The 18,281-nt window shown below is 40.7% G+C and overlaps 1 protein-coding gene across 1 annotated transcript in view; it reads left to right on the top strand.

Moving 5' to 3' along the window:
• LOC120980681 (cadherin-8-like) overlaps window positions 1–18,281 on the top strand; it is a 396,076-nt gene that overhangs the window by 137,978 nt on the left and 239,817 nt on the right. Inside the window, exon 2 of the mRNA XM_040409924.1 lies at window positions 14,104–14,398. Within this exon, the coding sequence (XP_040265858.1) occupies window positions 14,104–14,398 (295 nt within the window). The remainder of the gene's footprint in view (window positions 1–14,103; window positions 14,399–18,281) is intronic.

The following is an 18,281-nucleotide window of genomic DNA, read 5'->3' as shown; positions in this document are numbered from 1 at the left end:
AGCAAAAACCATCTATCCCTGGGCTAGATGATGATGTGGTATTGAAAGACAGGGTGGGCAAAGAACTGTCCCTGATATTGCCCTACAGGGGGTGCTATTCTGGCCCTGATAGCCTAACCACAGACCACCCGCCCTGATAAGAGCGACCTCGTCCGGAACCTTACCCTATATAAAAATTGCCCTAGTAAGCCCCTAGCCTCTAGGCCCCTGACTTCTAGGTGATCACTATATAGATCTAAGTGTTTTTGACTCATTATAAAAGTATATTATAAGTATATCGCACCACTATAGATAGCACACCTATAGATAGCACACCTATACTAGTGCTTAAAAGGACTTTTGTGTCCCTATTAGCTAGCGTTTGGTGTCCCTAACAGCCTGCCCCTGCTCCACACAGCAACCTCTCCCTACACTGGCAAAACACTGAATGTAAAATGGCGCCCAGATCAGGTTTATTTATAAGGTAGGGGGGGTGTCCATGTGCTGAAATGTCTGAATTGGCTGTCCTGTACCACCTGATGGATGTGTCATGGGTCAAAGTTCTTCACAATGTAAAAGAATATGGCGGCTGCAAATTTCTCCATATGTTCGCATGTTCGGCGAATCGCGAACATGCAAAGTCGCAGCAAAACAACCGCCGGGCCATCTCTACTCTGATGCTATCCCTTGGGCCATCTCTACTCTGATGCTCTACCTTGGCCTGCGTAGAATCGTGCAGGGCAAGGGCTCTTTTATTTACTATACCACACTGCCGGGTGGAGGCTTCCGCCCAGCAGTGAGTTCGGTGACATCACCAGCTCTGAAGAGCGGGCTTTAGCGCTGCCCTAGCTGTTTTACAAGCTAGGGCAGCACTAAAGCCCGCCCATCATTGCTGGTGACATCACCGGGCTCACTGCTGGGCGGAAGTCTCTATGTTCGTCACCGGAACTCCACAAAATACCTTTGCCCTGCGTGATTCAGCACAGGGCAAAGGAGAGCATTGGAGCATGAACTGCTCTGAGGCTCTTGTTAGGGGTGCTGCCTGGGTGAAATTCTGGGTATGTATGGGTTCAGCTCTGAACCCGGACAACCCCTTTAACTTTGCTAGGATATATTACTGACCTATCATTATAACACGAAGTAACGCACTGATTGAGGAATATGGGAGTCCATGGTGGGTATATATGGCCCTACGCTATAGCTTTTTACTAGAATTTCGATTTTGGGTTTGGATAAAGAACCACATTGTAGAATCGTAATGATATGTTTAAAGTGTCAATTGAGTCCAGTTTAGATTTGTTGTAGTTCATCAGAAAAAAATTGATTGATTCTGAATACACATACAGTAGAACATAGTTAGCAAATGGCAAGACTTCAATTTTAAAGTGGTTGCTCCATGACTAGGATATGCCAACAATGTCAGATAGGCGCGGGTCCCACACTGGCATGTGCAGCGTGCTCTCCATTAACTGCTATGGGAGTTCTGAAAATATCAGAGAGAGCGATAAATGGAGAGCTCTTCACGCATGCATGACCACCTCTCCATTCACTTCCACGGGACTGCCAGAAATAGCCGAGCCAACCCTTGGCTACTTTCGAAGCTCCCATTGCAGTGAATTAAGGGTGGTTGTGCAGTGCACTCTACTTTGGAGGTCCGTTCTGGAGACGACTTCAATTAGAGTTGAGCAAAGTTTTAAAAATTTTTATTCAGCTGCTTCGCTGAACATCTACATAAAATTCGATTAGTTCCAAATTACTTCATGAAGCGCATTCCATCGTATAGGGTGGGGGATATGACGGGGAACGGCAATAGCGCCGCCCCCGTCATTTAGCCCCTTCAGATGCTGCGTTCAGTGTGGATGGCTGCATCTTAGACTCACATTCAGGTGCTCAGGGGGTTATTCCAGGGTTAAAATATATATATACTCACCTCATCCATTTGATCGTGCATAGGATGTCACGGCCATCTTGATTGAAGAAAACACAAGCGTCCAGTGTGATGATGTGGTGACGTCACACGTCAGTGCACCAGAATTGGCATATTTTCTTCAATCAAGATGGACGTCACGGCCTCTCTACGCTCAAATGGATGAGGTGAGTATGTTTTTGGGGTTTTTTTTGCTGCCATTTCAGGAAAAATTGTTTCGTTACCACGAAATGGCAGGAAATTCGGATTTGTGGCGAAGCAAATTTTTTCTGAAATTCGGATCGAAATCAATTCATTTAACTTTGATTCGCTCAATACTACCATCCACGTCTCAGATGGAAAAGTTGCCCATACACACTGCGGCCTGGCAGTGGGATCCAGATACCGGCAAGTATAGGTACAGACCAGAAGTTAGCGGTGAGCCTCACGTGGATCCTGCTGCATGCTCCCCCTGCACTGGTGCTTGATGCACCTAAGTTATATAGAGGTGCTGGCCTCTACATAACTTAGGCACATCCACCGCCGATAAGCGTTAAATTTACGCCAGATCTCTTGCTGGCGCAGATTTATATAATTTTCTATGCAAAAAAAACTGGCGTAAAAATGATAAATGAGATGGGCCTGCCGACTCGTCCTCTTCCCTGCCCACGCCACATCTCTTTTTTTAGAACTGGCGTATGTGGTGTGGAAGGGGAAAAAGTCGCCGATTTTGCCGCAAATCACCTTTGCAATAAAATCTGTGCCAAATATACACCAAAAAGTGGCATATATTTAGTGATAAAGGACCCCTCTATGTGTTTACAGCTTCCATGCAGGTGTTTGTATCCATGGCAGATGACTATGGCCAAGTCCTGTGCAATCACACTCCTTCTCCATTCGCCAGTACTTTTTTTCACGTCTTTGGAGCTGTATACAAGAAATGGTAACAGTTGAAATAAATATATTTACATAGCTGCTCATCTTTATTTATTTATTTATTTTTTAATTTAAACTAAATATGTACTGGAGTAACATTGGGGACAAAAGTGAGCATGCCCTTTAAGTAGATATATACTGTAGTCAGTTATTTTAAGCTACTGAGGAGAACATACAGTGCTGCCCATAATTATTCATACCCCTGGCAAATTTTAAAGTTACTTTTATTCAACCAGCAAGTAATTTTTTGACAGGAAATGACATAGGTGTCTCCCAAAAGATAATAAGGCGATGTACAAGAGGCATTATTGTGGAAAAAAACCATTTCTCAGCTTTTATTTGCATTTGAGCAAAAAGTGTCCAGCCCAAAATTATTCATACCCTTCTCAATAATCAATAGAAAAGCCTGTATTGGCTATTACAACAATCAAACACTTCCTATAATTGCAGACCAACTTTTTGCATGTCTCCACAGGTATTTTTGCCCATTCATCTTTAACGATGAGCTCCAAATCTTTCAGGTTGGAGGGTCTTCTTGCCATGACCCTGATCTTTAGCTCCCTCCACAGATTCTCAATTGGAGTCAAGTCTGGACTCTGGCTGGGCCACTCCAAAACGTTAATGTTGTTGTCTGCTAACCATTTCTTCACCACTTTTGCTGTGTGTTTTGGGTCATTGTCATGCTGAAATGTCCACTGGTGCCCAAGGCCAAGTTTCTCTGCAGACTGCCTGATGTTGTCGTTGAGAATCCTCATGTATTTCTCTTTATTCATGGTGCCGTTTACTGTGATTAGGTTCCCTGGTTCATTGGCTGAAAAACACCCCCAAAGCATTAGGTTCCCACCACCATGTTTGACAGTGGGAATGGTGTTCTTTGGCTTCAACAGGCTTCTTTTTTACGCCAAATGAAGGAAACATCATTGTGACCAAACAATTACATTTTGTTTCATCTGACCATAACACAGAAGACCAGAAGTCTTCTTCTTTTTCAAGATGAGTTTTTGCAAAGGCCAAGTGAGCTTTTGTGTGCCTTATCTGGAGAAGTGGCTTCCTCCTTGGTCTGCATCTGTGGAACCCAGCAGTGTGCAGTGTCCGTTGGATTGTCTGCCTTGAGACATTGCCACCAGCATAGCCCAGATTCACCAGGATGGCCTTGGTGGTGATCCTTGGATTCTTTTTCACCTCTCTAACTATCCTGGCCAGCACAGGTGTCACTTTTGGCTTCCGACCACATACTCTGAGATTTTCCACAGTGCGGAACATCTTGTATTTTATTTGCTCAAATGTAAATAAAAGCTGAGAAATGTTTTTTTTTCCCACAATAATTCCTCTTGTACATCTTCTTATTATCTTTTGGGAGACACCTATGTCATTTCCTGTCACAAAATTACTTGCTGGTTGAATAAAAGTAACTTCTTTAAGTCAAAATTTGCCAGGGGCATGAATAATTATGGGCAACACTGTAGATGTGAGAGCGGCGTATAACTCACTGATCTCATTCATATGGCAGTCACTGAGTCATTTTGTAGGTCTAATGCAGTCCTACATAAAGTACTTTGTTTTAATACCACACAAATATGGAGGAAGACATCACCTAAGCCTGTCTCGGTTAATTAAATGAAGGGTTTGCCCCAGAAAAGTCAACAATTTATTATCTCCATCTTTTTACGGGCTCTATAGGGACAGTCAGGTATTCGGCACATAAATGTCAAACATATGCTTTTACTGAAACGGTGTTAAGTGTCCAAACATAGAACCAGGTGATTAGGGATTATTCCAGATCATTCCGAGAAAGGAAAAAATAGGACTGGAAAAATATGAAGATGTTGCGAGCAGAAATAGAAAAAGAAATGAACACATGTTCACACATGACACGTGGCTTCTGCCATGGTTGGAGACAGATATAGGTCAGAGTCACCCAAACAGAGTTGGTCATTGGCCATGTTCCCATGTGAGGTGACAGATCATGCATGCATCTTGGATAGAGGAAAAAATGTTCAGTTTAAAAGGTTAAAACGACTGCAAGGCTATAAGCACAGTGCAATGACCCATATAGTATACTTAATAACTTTGGATTTTATTCATTGGATTCCTCGGGGGCAGGGCCTCTGGCTTTGCTTGACAAACTTACGTATCACATCTTCCTCTTCTGCCGTATATGATTCTGTATATCACTACAGGCAATAAATGAAGTTGTAATTTGTATAATATCATGGTGACATCACTTTATAATCATCAGCACTCTAGTGCTTTTGCTTTTTAATGTGGCATTGAGGTTATGTACCCGCCCCTGGGTGAGGCTACTTTCACACTCGCGTTTGAAATGACAGATCCGTTCGTATTATCTTTAACATAGCCAAGACGGATCCGTCTTGAACACCATTGAGGTTGACGTGATGACGTAGACACGTACGTCGCGCTCTCCACCGCTCCCCAGGGCTCGGCTACCTCGCTATTCTGATCCTCCTGGCGTCCCTGCAGTCTCGGCGGTGTTTCACGCCCCCATGCTCCTTATGGTCGCGGGGAATGCACTCTTGATCTAGCCGCTGACTAACCGCTGACTAACCGCTGACTAACTGCTGACTCCTAACTGCTGACTCCTAACCTCCCGCCTGCTCCTGCCTTCTCCGGTCTCCTCCTCCCCCCCCCTTGTGTTGCCGGGACGAGTTCTGTGCCGAGGCGACTAACCTTGCTGCAATTGTGAATGCTGCCTGATCCCCTTCCGCATGTGCGGCTCTCTCCTCGTGTCTCCAGCTTTTCCGGACCTTCTCCTCCCCTGTGCCGCGGCGGCCACGGTGCTGTGTCCGCTCTGACTGACAGCTGTTGGACGGACTGTTGGGTTCCATCGGGGGACCCTGCTTCCCTTCTGTTTTGTGGATCGGCGGCTTTGCTGCCATCCTGGTCGGCAACACTGCACTTCAGGCGGACGGACGTACATCCAAGCTGGTGAGATTGTTCCTTTTTTTTTTCTCTGGCTTAGTGTGTATCCATATGCCCTCTGTTTCCAACGCTAACTACTGACTAAAACTGCCTTAGCACCTTGTGATATTTTCAATCCAGATGCTCTGAAGCTTACTGCCAGTACCCTCACTGTTGAGGTGGCCAAAGAGCAAAAGAGGGCGAGGGGGAAAGAGAAAAAAGGAAGAGAAAAAGAGAAGAAGCGAATTATAGATACAAATATAAAGGGAATGAGCCATAAAAGCTATAAAAGCTATAAAGGCACAAAGTGAATATAAAGTGAGGGGAGAAGAGAAGGAAACAAAAAAATAAAAAGAGGATAAATAAAGAAGAAAAGAAAGGGGGAGAGAGAAGGAAAAAAAAAAAAAAAAAAGGGGGGAGAGAAGAGAGAAGAAAAAAGAGGAGAGAGAAAGAAAAAAAAAAAAAGAAAAAAAAAAAAAAAAAAAAGGAAAGGAAAGAAAAAGGAAAAAAAAAAAGAAAAAAAAAAAAAAGAGAGAGAAGAAGAAAAAAAAAAAAAAAAAAAAACAGGAGGCATGGCTCCAAAAGCCAATAGGCGCTCGGCCGACCTCGCTAGTCAGAAACAGGGCACCAAAACTTTTGAAACAACAAGAATAGATCAGTTCCTGAGGTCTCCAAGGGTTAATACGAGGGGCGGACAAAAGGAGCTCGCCTCCAAAAAAAATGATGACCCGGAGGCGACTGAGATAGAATTACAAAAAGCCTCTAGACAACTTGAAGAACAAGAGGGTATAATGGGAGAAGTTATGCCCAATGACAATTCCTCTCCGCTAGAAGAAATACTCCTAGCAGTCAAACAAAACGGGGACTTAATACAGGCTGTTACAACCCAACTTGGATTCATCCAGGTTGATGTGGGTTTGATAAGAGATGATTTGTCTAAAATCCGAGACAGAGTTGATAATCTTGAGAGTTCTACTGCCTTGATACAGAAAGAATCCCAAAAAACAAACTCTGAAGTCTCCACATTGAAACTAGAGTGTAATCTCCTAAAGAAAAAGGTGGCGGACCTTGAGGATAGGTCGCGAAGATACAACGTGAGAATAATAGGGATCCCAGAGGGCGCTGAAGAGAAGAATTCTACTCAATTTATACAGAAGTTAATTTTCGAGAATTTCGGAAAAGACTCCTTCTCCCCACTGTTTATGATAGAAAGAGCCCATCGGGTCCCAGGGGGTAAATCGATCCCAGGGAGACAACCTCGGACATTTCTTGTTAAGTTATTGGCTACAGGGGATAGGGATATGTTATTGAGAAGGGCGAGGGAATGTTCACCGGTTATATATAATGATAATAGACTGGCTTTTTTTCCGGATTTTTCAAAAGACATACAAGAAAGGAGACGCACATTTACGACGATAAAGGAGAAGTTAAGAGAAAGGGACATTAAATATTCCCTCATGTTCCCAGCAAAATTGCGGATTATTTTTAAAGATAAAACTCTATTTTTTGATACTCCAGAAAAAGCCGCGGACTGGCTCGAACAAAATGATCAGTGACTTAATAGTTGCAGAATTTGGTGGGAACAATAACCGCTACGGGGGGTCTATACCCCCAATTGCCCCCTTCTTCTTTTTCTTTTTCTTCTGCTTTCTAATGGGGAGGGCCGAGTGTGGGGAGTGCGGGAGGGATGGTCATAGGAGAGAAATCTACTACAATACGTGGTGGATTACCTATATGGGGGGATGGGGTGTGGGGTTCGGGGTGGGAGATGGGCTGTGGTGCGTCAAGTTTATCTACTTTTTTTTTTTTTTTTTTTTTTTTTTTTTTTTTCTCTAACCGCTTTTGATAATGACAACTAGAATCCTTGCCTGGAATATACGTGGATTGGGGGATAGAGGAAAAAGACAAGCGATCTTTGATTTGATACAGGTTCACCTACCAGCAATAGTATGTTTGTTAGAAACTCATCTTACTGAAGAGACCTCTAGGGTGGTCGGCAGGGGATGGGCTGCGCACACGTATCATTCTACCTTTTCCAGCCACTCTAGAGGTGTGACTGTCTTGATACATAGACAGATTGATTTCGTCTGCGAGGCATCCTCTGTCGACCGTCAGGGGAGATTTATCTTTTTGTACTGTAAATTAAGGGGGAAGACATGTATCTTGGCTTTTGTCTATATCCCGCCGCCATTTTCCTTTTTGGTTCTTAATTCTTTGTTATTGTTTATGGATAAATGGCCAGAGTGTCCAACAACGATTATTGGCGACTTCAACTGTGTCATTGATCCTCTGCGTGACAGGGTCTCTACAAGTGTCAGGAGAGATAGCCCGATTCAGGGATCTCCCCTGGCACGGTTTTGTTCTGAGGCGGACTTTGAAGATGTGTGGGGACATCTAGGACAGGGGAAAAGGGCCTTTTCATGCTTCAGTAAAGCAGGTAAATCTATGTCTAGAATAGATCTAGCATTGATAAATAGTAAATATGTGAAATTCGCAAAACGAATGAAATATGAAACAAGGTCAATTTCGGACCATTCACCGCTACTCCTTGAACTCTGTTTAACTCAGGAAAGACACACACAAAAACCCCCTTTTAGATTAAACCCTTACTGGTTAACAGTAATTAAGACACACGAAACAATTCAGAAGGAAATTTGTCGATTTTGGGATAACAACTATGGCTCAGTAAAAATCCAAGTGGTATGGGATACCTTTAAGGCATATATGAGGGGAATAATGGTCAGTAATATTGCGAACCTTAGAAAGGAGTATGGGAAAAAACAGAAAAATCTGGAAGAACTCGCATCAATGGCGACACAATCCTTTTATATGAATAAGACGGAGGAGAACAGAGAAAGTATGCAAATGGCCACACAAGCATACTCCAACTTTTTATTGGACAAGGCCCAACAGAGCCTTTTCTTTAAAGGGCAAAAATATTTTGTGGAATCTGGGCGACCTGGTAAACTTTTGGCCAGAGTAATCTCAAGCCAACAATCCAAAAAATATATAGATAATATTAGATTGGTCAATGGTAAGATGGTCAGCGGGCAGGGCCCTGTAGAGAAGGCTTTTGTGGACTATTTTTTGGATTTGTATAAAGCTGATCTAAATATCACAGATGATAAGATGGATGCCTATCTTGATGACATTTCTTTTCCAACTATCTCGGAAGCGCAAAAGAAAGCACTGGAATTGGATGTCTCAATACAGGAACTTGAGGGAGCGATTAAACTATGTTCGGCCAATTCCACCCCTGGCCCAGACGGACTCCCATTTGAATTCTACAATAAATATGGGGACCTTATTTTCCCCAGACTGCTGGAGGTCCTTTCTGATTCAGTGGAGGACGGGAAGCTACCAGATTCAATGTTGGAAGCCGTAATAACATTAATTCCAAAAAAAGGTAAAGACCCCGTAGATCTAGAATCATATAGACCAATCTCACTGCTCAACGCAGATGTAAAGCTCTTTGCGAGGATTTTTGCCACAAGGCTTTCTGGGGTTATCTCCTCCATTGTCCATCCGGATCAGAATGGCTTTATTCCAAATAAGGGCACACACCACAATCTCCATCGGCTCTTTGCTAATATCCAGGCCCCTGGAGGGACCGCTCGCTCCATCCTGTCACTGGATGCCTCTAAGGCCTTTGACCGGGTGGAGTGGCGATTCCTCTGGAAGATTCTGGTAAGGATGGGCTTTGGGGAAAGATTCATAGGCATTCTGAAATTACTGTACAGATCCCCCAGCGCAAAATTGAGTCTTAATGGAATCCTGACAACTAGCTTTGATTTAAACAGAGGGACGCGTCAGGGCTGTCCACTATCCCCATTGCTATTTGATATTTATATTGAACCTCTTGCGCTGGCCATTAGGCAGGATTACCAAGTCAAGGGATTTGGTACGCTAGGAGCGCAGGACCGTATTTCCTTATACGCGGATGATGTTCTTTTTTTTATAGACCATACGGAAACAACTCTCCCCAGAATTATTCAAATGGTTAAGTCATTCGGTGAGGTGTCCGGTTTTCTTATAAACTGGTCCAAGACCAGTTTGATGCCAATAGACCCCCTGCCACAGAAAGAGGTTCATGTGACGCAGCTGGATATCGTTGATTCTTTTCAGTATCTGGGCTTGATTATCTCATCCAGGGTTCAAAATTTTCTACAACTTAATCTGATCCCCATGGTGACAAAGATTAGAGCTAAAATAGGGATCTGGTTGAGACTTCCCCTGTCTAGAGCTGACCGAGTTTCATTGGTCAAAATGGTGATACTACCACAACTTCTTTATGTGCTTAGGAATACACCCATTTGGATACAGGATAAATATTTTAAACTTATGGAAAGAATAATTAATGATTTAATATGGGGAAGAAAACGAGTGCGAATAAAGTTAGAACATTTGTATAAATCATTGGAGTGCGGGGGTTTAAATCTCCCTTACTTTAAAGGCTATTTCATTGCTACCCAGCTATTGATGTGCTATGAATCAGAAAGTAGTGCATGTCTAGGGAAAATAGTGGGTAGCCACGTTCATGGTAATATATTCACTCTTCTGGAATCTGGGCTATTGAGGAGCCATGAGCAGGGCTATAGCGAGACTATAAAATTACTCCTGAAAGTGTGGGCTACTACTAGGACATGGTTGAAGGTAAAGGGTTCACTTACATTTACGCCTCTTTGGCATAATCTGCACCTCCAAAGGTTAGATGATATTGCAGTTGACACATTTTGGCAAAAAAATAAAATTCTGTATATTTCACAGGTAATTAAGGATAGAGAGATTAAGTCATTTACAGAGATATCACATAATATAGAAAATGTTTCATGGTTTAGATATCTTCAACTGCGTTCAGCATTATCCAGTTTGGATGATAAATCTGTGTTGGATATAGATAGTTCATCTTTTTTGAATGATTGGGTAGGGGGGACACCGCATAGAATGAAGATTTCAAATATATATAAACTATTACTTAAGGCACGATTTAGTGATACACAATCACCAGGACAAAGAGCGTGGGAGATGGACTGTCCGAATATACAAATAGAAGGGTGGGAGAATATTTTTGGGAATCTAGGTTCACTATCCCAGAACTTTAACCATGTGCTAGTACATTTTAATATTTGTCACAGACTATATGTTACCCCTTTATGGATGAATAAATGTGGATTAAGAGACACGTCTAACTGCCCTAAATGTGACACCTTAGGTGCGGATTATTTTCATATGATCTGGACGTGCCCAGAACTTATAAAATACTGGAACAGTATTCACAACTTCATCCGCTACAAATTAAAAATACGAATTCCTCTTGAACCACAAGTGTTTGTGCTTAACGATCTTTCCAAAATAAATAACCATAAGTACCAAAAGATTTTCCTAGGCAGAATACTGATGTTGGCCAGAGTTTTGGTCAGTCGGACCTGGTTTGCTCGATATACTCCAGAGATAAATACATGGATAAACCTAACTAACAAGGTAAAAAACTATGAGAAAATTATGTACAAACAGAGGGAAGCTGAGGAGAAGTGGATCAAGATATGGGGCGGTTGGAGGACTTGATTAGTTGATTAGTTTGGATAATCCTTTTTTTTTTTTTTTTTTTTTTTTTTTTTTGACGCACCACAGGTATGGGGAGGGGGGTGGTTACGGGGGCAAGGGGAAAGGAAAAAAGGAAAAAATACTTTTGTACTGTAATTCTCTGTTCTTTTATATACTTCAAGTAATAAAGATAAATTTAAAGTATAAAAAAAAAAAAAAAAAAAAAAAAAAAAAAAAAAAAAAGAAAGTCAATGGGGGACGGATCCGTTTTCTATTGTGCCTGATTGTGTCATAGAAAACGGATCCGTCCCCATTGAATTACATTGTGTGCCAAGATGGATCCGTTTGGCTTAGTTTCACCAGACGGACACCAAAAAAGCTTCAAGCAGCCTTCAGAGCAGAATGGAGCCTGAACTGATGCATTCTGAGCGGATCCTTTTCCATTCAGAATGCATTTGGGAAAAACTGATCCATTTTGGACCGCTTCTGAGAACCCTGAAAGGATCTCACAAACGGAAACCAAAACGCCAGTGTGAAAGTAGACTTAGAGCCTACCGGCTGCCTTGCATCCGAAATAGCTATAAAACTGGACTTCTACTGGTGTTTTTTGCTCTAATGAAATCTCATTCCCTTCTTAAAAATATTATTAAAGTGTGTGTGTGGTCTGGATAGATAATAAATAGATAGATAGATAGATAGATAGATAGATAGATAGATAGATAGATAGATGATAGATAGATAGATAGATAGATAGATAGAAACATAGATCATAGATAGATAGGAGATAGATAATAAATAGATAGATAGATAATAGATAGATAGATAGATAGATAGATAGATAAATACTAGAGAGATAGATAGATAGATAATAGATAGATAGATAATAGATAGATAGATAGATAGATAGATAATATATAGATAGATAGATAGATAATATATATATAGATAGATAGATAATAGATAGATAGATAGATAGATAGATAGATAGATAGATAGATAATAGATAGATAGATGGATAATAAATAGATAGATTGATAGATAGATAGATAGATAGATAGATAGATAGATACAAAAACTAATAGTAGCAGCACAGTCAATGTGAAGTCGGGTACAATCCCTCCTGAACTTTAGGCAGAAGTCCACAGATATATTGGAGTGCTGCCTCATCATTTGCTTTATAGATAGATAAATAAAAAATAGGGCAAATTTCACAATTCTTGGATTCTCTGTACCTCTGCTGAGAATTAGTAATAGTGTTGGGCACGAATATTTGAATCGCAAATTTTAATCGCGAATATCGCCACTTCGAGAATTCGCAAAGATGTAGAATATAGTGATATATCTTCGTATTTGCGAATATTCTAGATTTTTTTTTCCATCAGGAACCTCCCTTCTTGCTTGTGGGCCAATGAGAAGGCTGCAATGTCTTTGTCTGAGCTTAGCAACATCCCTAGCAACCAATAGGAAAGTTGCCTACCCCTTACTATATAGGAAACTCCCCAGCAGACATTTTCTACAGTTTATTGCAGTTGTCAGAGAGACAGCAGCGTCATTGCTGCGCTCTGTGCTTTGTGTTATTACATTAGATAGTTAGTTAGCTTATATATATAATACAGATAATTAGTGAGAGATAGTCAGTGTAGGTTAGATAGTGATATAGTGGAGCTGATAGGTTCCAGTGCAGGGTGTTATAGGAATTACTGTTTCTCTGCTGTCCATACATACATGCTACAGACATAGTGCTGTGATGTCACAATACATAGTGCACTAATCAGTAATATGTAGTCAGACCTGCTAAACTGTGAAGTTGCACGTATTGCACCAAAATATGTGCATCATTGTCGATTAGCGCAATCGCAAATATATTGGAGCACTCTATCTGCATATAAAGCCATTGTAATGTTCTGCCGTGCCAAGCATTTTCAGGAAACTTTTGGGAGCTTGAAAAATGCAGCAGCAGTGACCCAGGCCTGTATTGCACACGCATTACACGCATATTACATTGCATAAAATGTGCAACACAGTGATATGTAATGTGCCACCCAGAGCTGAGCTGTGTGTGTATAGCAGGCTGTGTGTGTATAGCAGGCTGTGTGTGTATAGCAGGCTGTGTGTGTATAGCAGGCTGTGTGTGTATAGCAGAGCTGTGTGTGTATAGCAGAGCTGTGTGTGTATAGCAGAGCTGTGTGTGTATAGCAGGCTGTGTGTGTATAGTAGAGCTGTGTGTGTAAAATGTGCAAAAACCCTGATGCTCTCAAAAAGAGCAAGCAATATAAAACATTGTAGTTTGATACCTTTTAACCCCTTAAAGACCGGGCCTATTTTCATTTTTACATTAGCCATAACCTTTTTATTTTTCCATTCACATAGTCATATGAGGGCTTATTTTGTGTGGGACAAGATGCGTTTTTTAAATGCCGCCACTTAATTTGCCATGTTTTCTATCGGAAAGCAGGAAAAAAAATTATTTGTGGGTTCAAATAAAAAAAATTAAAAACACACACAATTCCGCCAAGGTTTTTGAGGTTTTGACATCACGGTGTTCACTAAAAATGAGGTCTTTATTCTGCGGCTCAATACGATACTAAACTTGTATAGTTTTTATTTGGTTTAATTACCTAAAAACAATGACTTTTCTATATTTCGGTCTATGTGAGGGCTTGTTTTTTGTGTAACGATCAGTGGTTTTCTTGGGGGGGCATACAAAGATTTGCTGTGGGGCCCAGTCACTTCCAGCCGTGCCCCTAACCAGATGATGTAGCTGCTATTGGAACTTCTTGATGGTTTCAGCACTAACTGAAATCTGATTGTCTTTTCAGCTTCACACAGACTTGGATCCTGCGGTCAGCAGAATCAAGTATATCCTCTCTGGAGAAGGAGCTGGTACAATCTTCGTGATCAATGACAATACCGGAGATATTCATGCGATGAAAAGGCTTGATCGGGAGGAGAAAGCGGAGTACACCCTGACGGCCCAGGCTGTGGATAGGGACACAAGTAAACCTCTGGAGCCCCCTTCAGAATTCATAATCAAGGTCCAGGACATTAATGATAACGCCCCGGAGTTCCTGAATGGACCGTACCGTGCCAACGTTCCTGAGATGTCGCTTGTGGGTAAGTATTGATAACTGCCATCGAGATCTCTGCTGGAATGTTTTTATTAAAGGTTTTTGTTTGTGGCAAATGGCCGAAGGGTTGGTTTCTTTTGCAAAAATCATCTCTTTTTTAAACTCCGAATATTTCTAGACGGGAGTCCTGGGACACGTTTTATAAAGATGAGACATGTGTCTGACCAGGGTCCTATCATTACTGTCTACACAGCCACTGAATGGGCAGAGCCAGGAGCATTTTAGTAACCAGTCTCAACCCCTCCGAGATCAGTCAATATTCTTTTTGTGGGCCCCTAAAGGGCTTCAGCATGGAAATAATGTACATTTTGTGTTACCTTATGTTATTTTGAAGATCTCTGTTTGCTGTCAGTGAATGGAAACAGTATTGTTTACGTTATGAGACGAAACCTCTACAACTCATTAGACCAAATAGTCTTCTGTCAGAAAAAGATTGGCTTATGGTTACCCAGTCTAGGAAATCATCTCTGATCTTAGCATATCACTTACAATACATCATATAAAGAGCTGTTTAGTCCCTTAATAAAAACCCGTTTATCTATCTATCTATCTATCTATCTATCTATCTATCTATCTATCTATCTATCTATCTATCTATTTATCTATCTATCTATTTGTCTATCTATCTATCTATCTATCTATCTATCTATCTATCTATCTATCTATCTATCTATCTATCTATCCTATTCATAATTTGGGTAATGGGTTTCTTTGTAGGAGGTAGTTTAGGGCAACATTGGGTAACCACTCCTGTCATCCTTACAGATACTGTAAGTGTTCCAGTGACCAACCAACTCTTCATTGATATCTATCTATCTATCTATCTATCTATCTATCTATCTATCTATCTATCTATCTATCTATCTATCTATCTATCTATCTATCTATCTATCATCTATCTATCTATCTATCTATCTATCTCTATTTACTATCTATCTATCTATCTATCTATCTATCTCTATTTACTATCTATCTACCTATCTATCTACAGTCAGGTCCATAAATATTGGGACAGCAACACGATTCTAACATTTTTGGCTCCATAAACCACCACAATGTATTTGAAATTTTTAACTGCAGACTGTCAGCTTTAATTTGGGGGTATTTACATCCAAATCAGGTGAACGGTGTACAAATTACAACAGTTTGCATAAGTGCCTCCCACTTGTTAAGGGACCAAAAGTAATGGGACAATTGGCTTCTCGGCTGTTCCATGGCCAGATGTGTGTTATTCCCTCATTATCCCAATTACAATGAGCAGATAAAAGGTCCAGAGGTCATTTCAGGCATATCACTTACAATACATCATATAAAGAGCTGTTTAGTCCCTTAATATAAACCCGTTTATCTATCTATCTATCTATCTATCTATCTATCTATCTATCTATTTATCTATCTATCTATCTATTTGTCTATCTATCTATCTATCTATCTATCTATCTATCTATCTATCTATCTATCTATCCTATTCATAATTTGGGTAATGGGTTTCTTTGTGGGGAGTTAGTTTAGGGCAACATTGGGTAACCACTCCTGTCATCCTTACAGATACTGTAAGTGTTCCAGTGACCAACCAACTCTTCATTGATATCTATCTATCTATCTATCTATCTATCTATCTATCTATCTATCTATCTATCTATCTATCTATCATCTATCTATCTATCTATCTATCTCTATTTACTATCTATCTATCTATCTATCTATCTATCTCTATTTACTATCTATCTACCTATCTATCTACAGTCAGGTCCATAAATATTGGGACAGCAACACGATTCTAACATTTTTGGCTCCATAAACCACCACAATGTATTTGAAATTTTTAACTGCAGACTGTCAGCTTTAATTTGGGGGTATTTACATCCAAATCAGGTGAACGGTGTACAAATTACAACAGTTTGCATAAGTGCCTCCCACTTGTTAAGGGACCAAAAGTAATGGGACAATTGGCTTCTCGGCTGTTCCATGGCCAGATGTGTGTTATTCCCTCATTATCCCAATTACAATGAGCAGATAAAAGGTCCAGAGGTCATTTCAGGCATATCACTTACAATACATCATATAAAGAGCTGTTTAGTCCCTTAATATAAACCCGTTTATCTATCTATCTATCTATCTATCTATCTATCTATCTATCTATCTATCTATCTATTTGTCTATCTATCTATCTATCTATCTATCTATCTATCTATCTATCTATCCTATTCATAATTTGGGTAATGGGTTTCTTTGTGGGGAGTTAGTTTAGGGCAACATTGGGTAACCACTCCTGTCATCCTTACAGATACTGTAAGTGTTCCAGTGACCAACCAACTCTTCATTGATATCTATCTATCTATCTATCTATCTATCTATCTATCTATCTATCTATCTATCTATCTATCTATCATCTATCTATCTATCTATCTATCTCTATTTACTATCTATCTATCTATCTATCTATCTATCTCTATTTACTATCTATCTACCTATCTATCTACAGTCAGGTCCATAAATATTGGGACAGCAACACGATTCTAACATTTTTGGCTCTATAAACCACCACAATGTATTTGAAATTTTTAACTGCAGACTGTCAGCTTTAATTTGGGGGTATTTACATCCAAATCAGGTGAACGGTGTACAAATTACAACAGTTTGCATAAGTGCCTCCCACTTGTTAAGGGACCAAAAGTAATGGGACAATTGGCTTCTCGGCTGTTCCATGGCCAGATGTGTGTTATTCCCTCATTATCCCAATTACAATGAGCAGATAAAAGGTCCAGAGGTCATTTCAGGTGTGCTATTTACATTTGGAAATCTGTTGCTGTCAACTCTCAAGATGAGATCCAAAGAGCTGTCACTATCAGTGAAGCAAGCCATCATTAGGCTGAAAAAACAGAACAAACCCATCAGAGAGATAGCACAAACATTAGGCGTGACCAAAACAACTGTTTGGGACATTCTTAAAAAGAAAGAACGCACCGGTGAGCTCAGCAACACCAAAAGACCCGGAAGACCACGGAAAACAACTGTGGTGGATGACCGAAGAATTCTTTCCCTGGTGAAGAAAAAACCCTTCACAACAGATGGCCAGATCAAGAAAACACTCTCCAGGAGGTAGGTATATGTGTGTCAAAGTCAACAATCAAGAGAAGACTTCACCAGAGTGAATACAGAGGGTTCACCACAAGATGTAAACCATTGGTGAGCCTCAAAAACAGTAAGGCAAGATTAGAGTTTGCCAAACGACATCTAAAAAAGCCATCACAGTTCTGGACAGATGAGACCAAGATCAACTTGTACCAGAGTGATGGGAAGAGAATAGTATGGAGAAGGAAAGGAACTGCTCATGATCCAAAGCATACCACCTCATCAGTGAAGCATGGTGGTGGTAGTGTCATGGCGTGGGCATGTATGGCTGCCAATGGAACTGGTTCTCTTGTATTTATTGATGATGTGACTGCTGACAAAAGCAGCAGGATGAATTCTTAAGTGTTTCGGGCAATATTATCTGCTCATATTCAGCCAAATGCTTCAGAACTCATTGGACGACGCTTCACAGTGCAGATGGACAATGACCCAAAGCATACTGCAAAAGCAACCAAAGAGTTTTTTAAGAGAAAGAAGTGGAATGTTCTGCAATGGCCAAGTCAATCACCTGACCTGAATCCGATTGAGCATGCATTTCACTTGCTGAAGACAAAACTGAAGGGAAAATGCCCCAAGAACAAGCAGGAACTGAAGACAGTTGCATTAGAGGCCTGGCAAGTTTGATTTATGATTATTATTCTGTCCCATTACTTTTGGCCCCTTAACAAGTGGAAGGCACATATGCAAGCTGTTGTAATTCCTGCACCGTTCACCTGATTTGGATGTAAATACCC

This window comes from Bufo bufo, chromosome 10, assembly GCF_905171765.1.
Source record: "Bufo bufo chromosome 10, aBufBuf1.1, whole genome shotgun sequence".
Lineage (NCBI taxonomy): Eukaryota > Metazoa > Chordata > Amphibia > Anura > Bufonidae > Bufo > Bufo bufo.
This window is presented reverse-complemented; position numbering and strand designations above follow the sequence as displayed.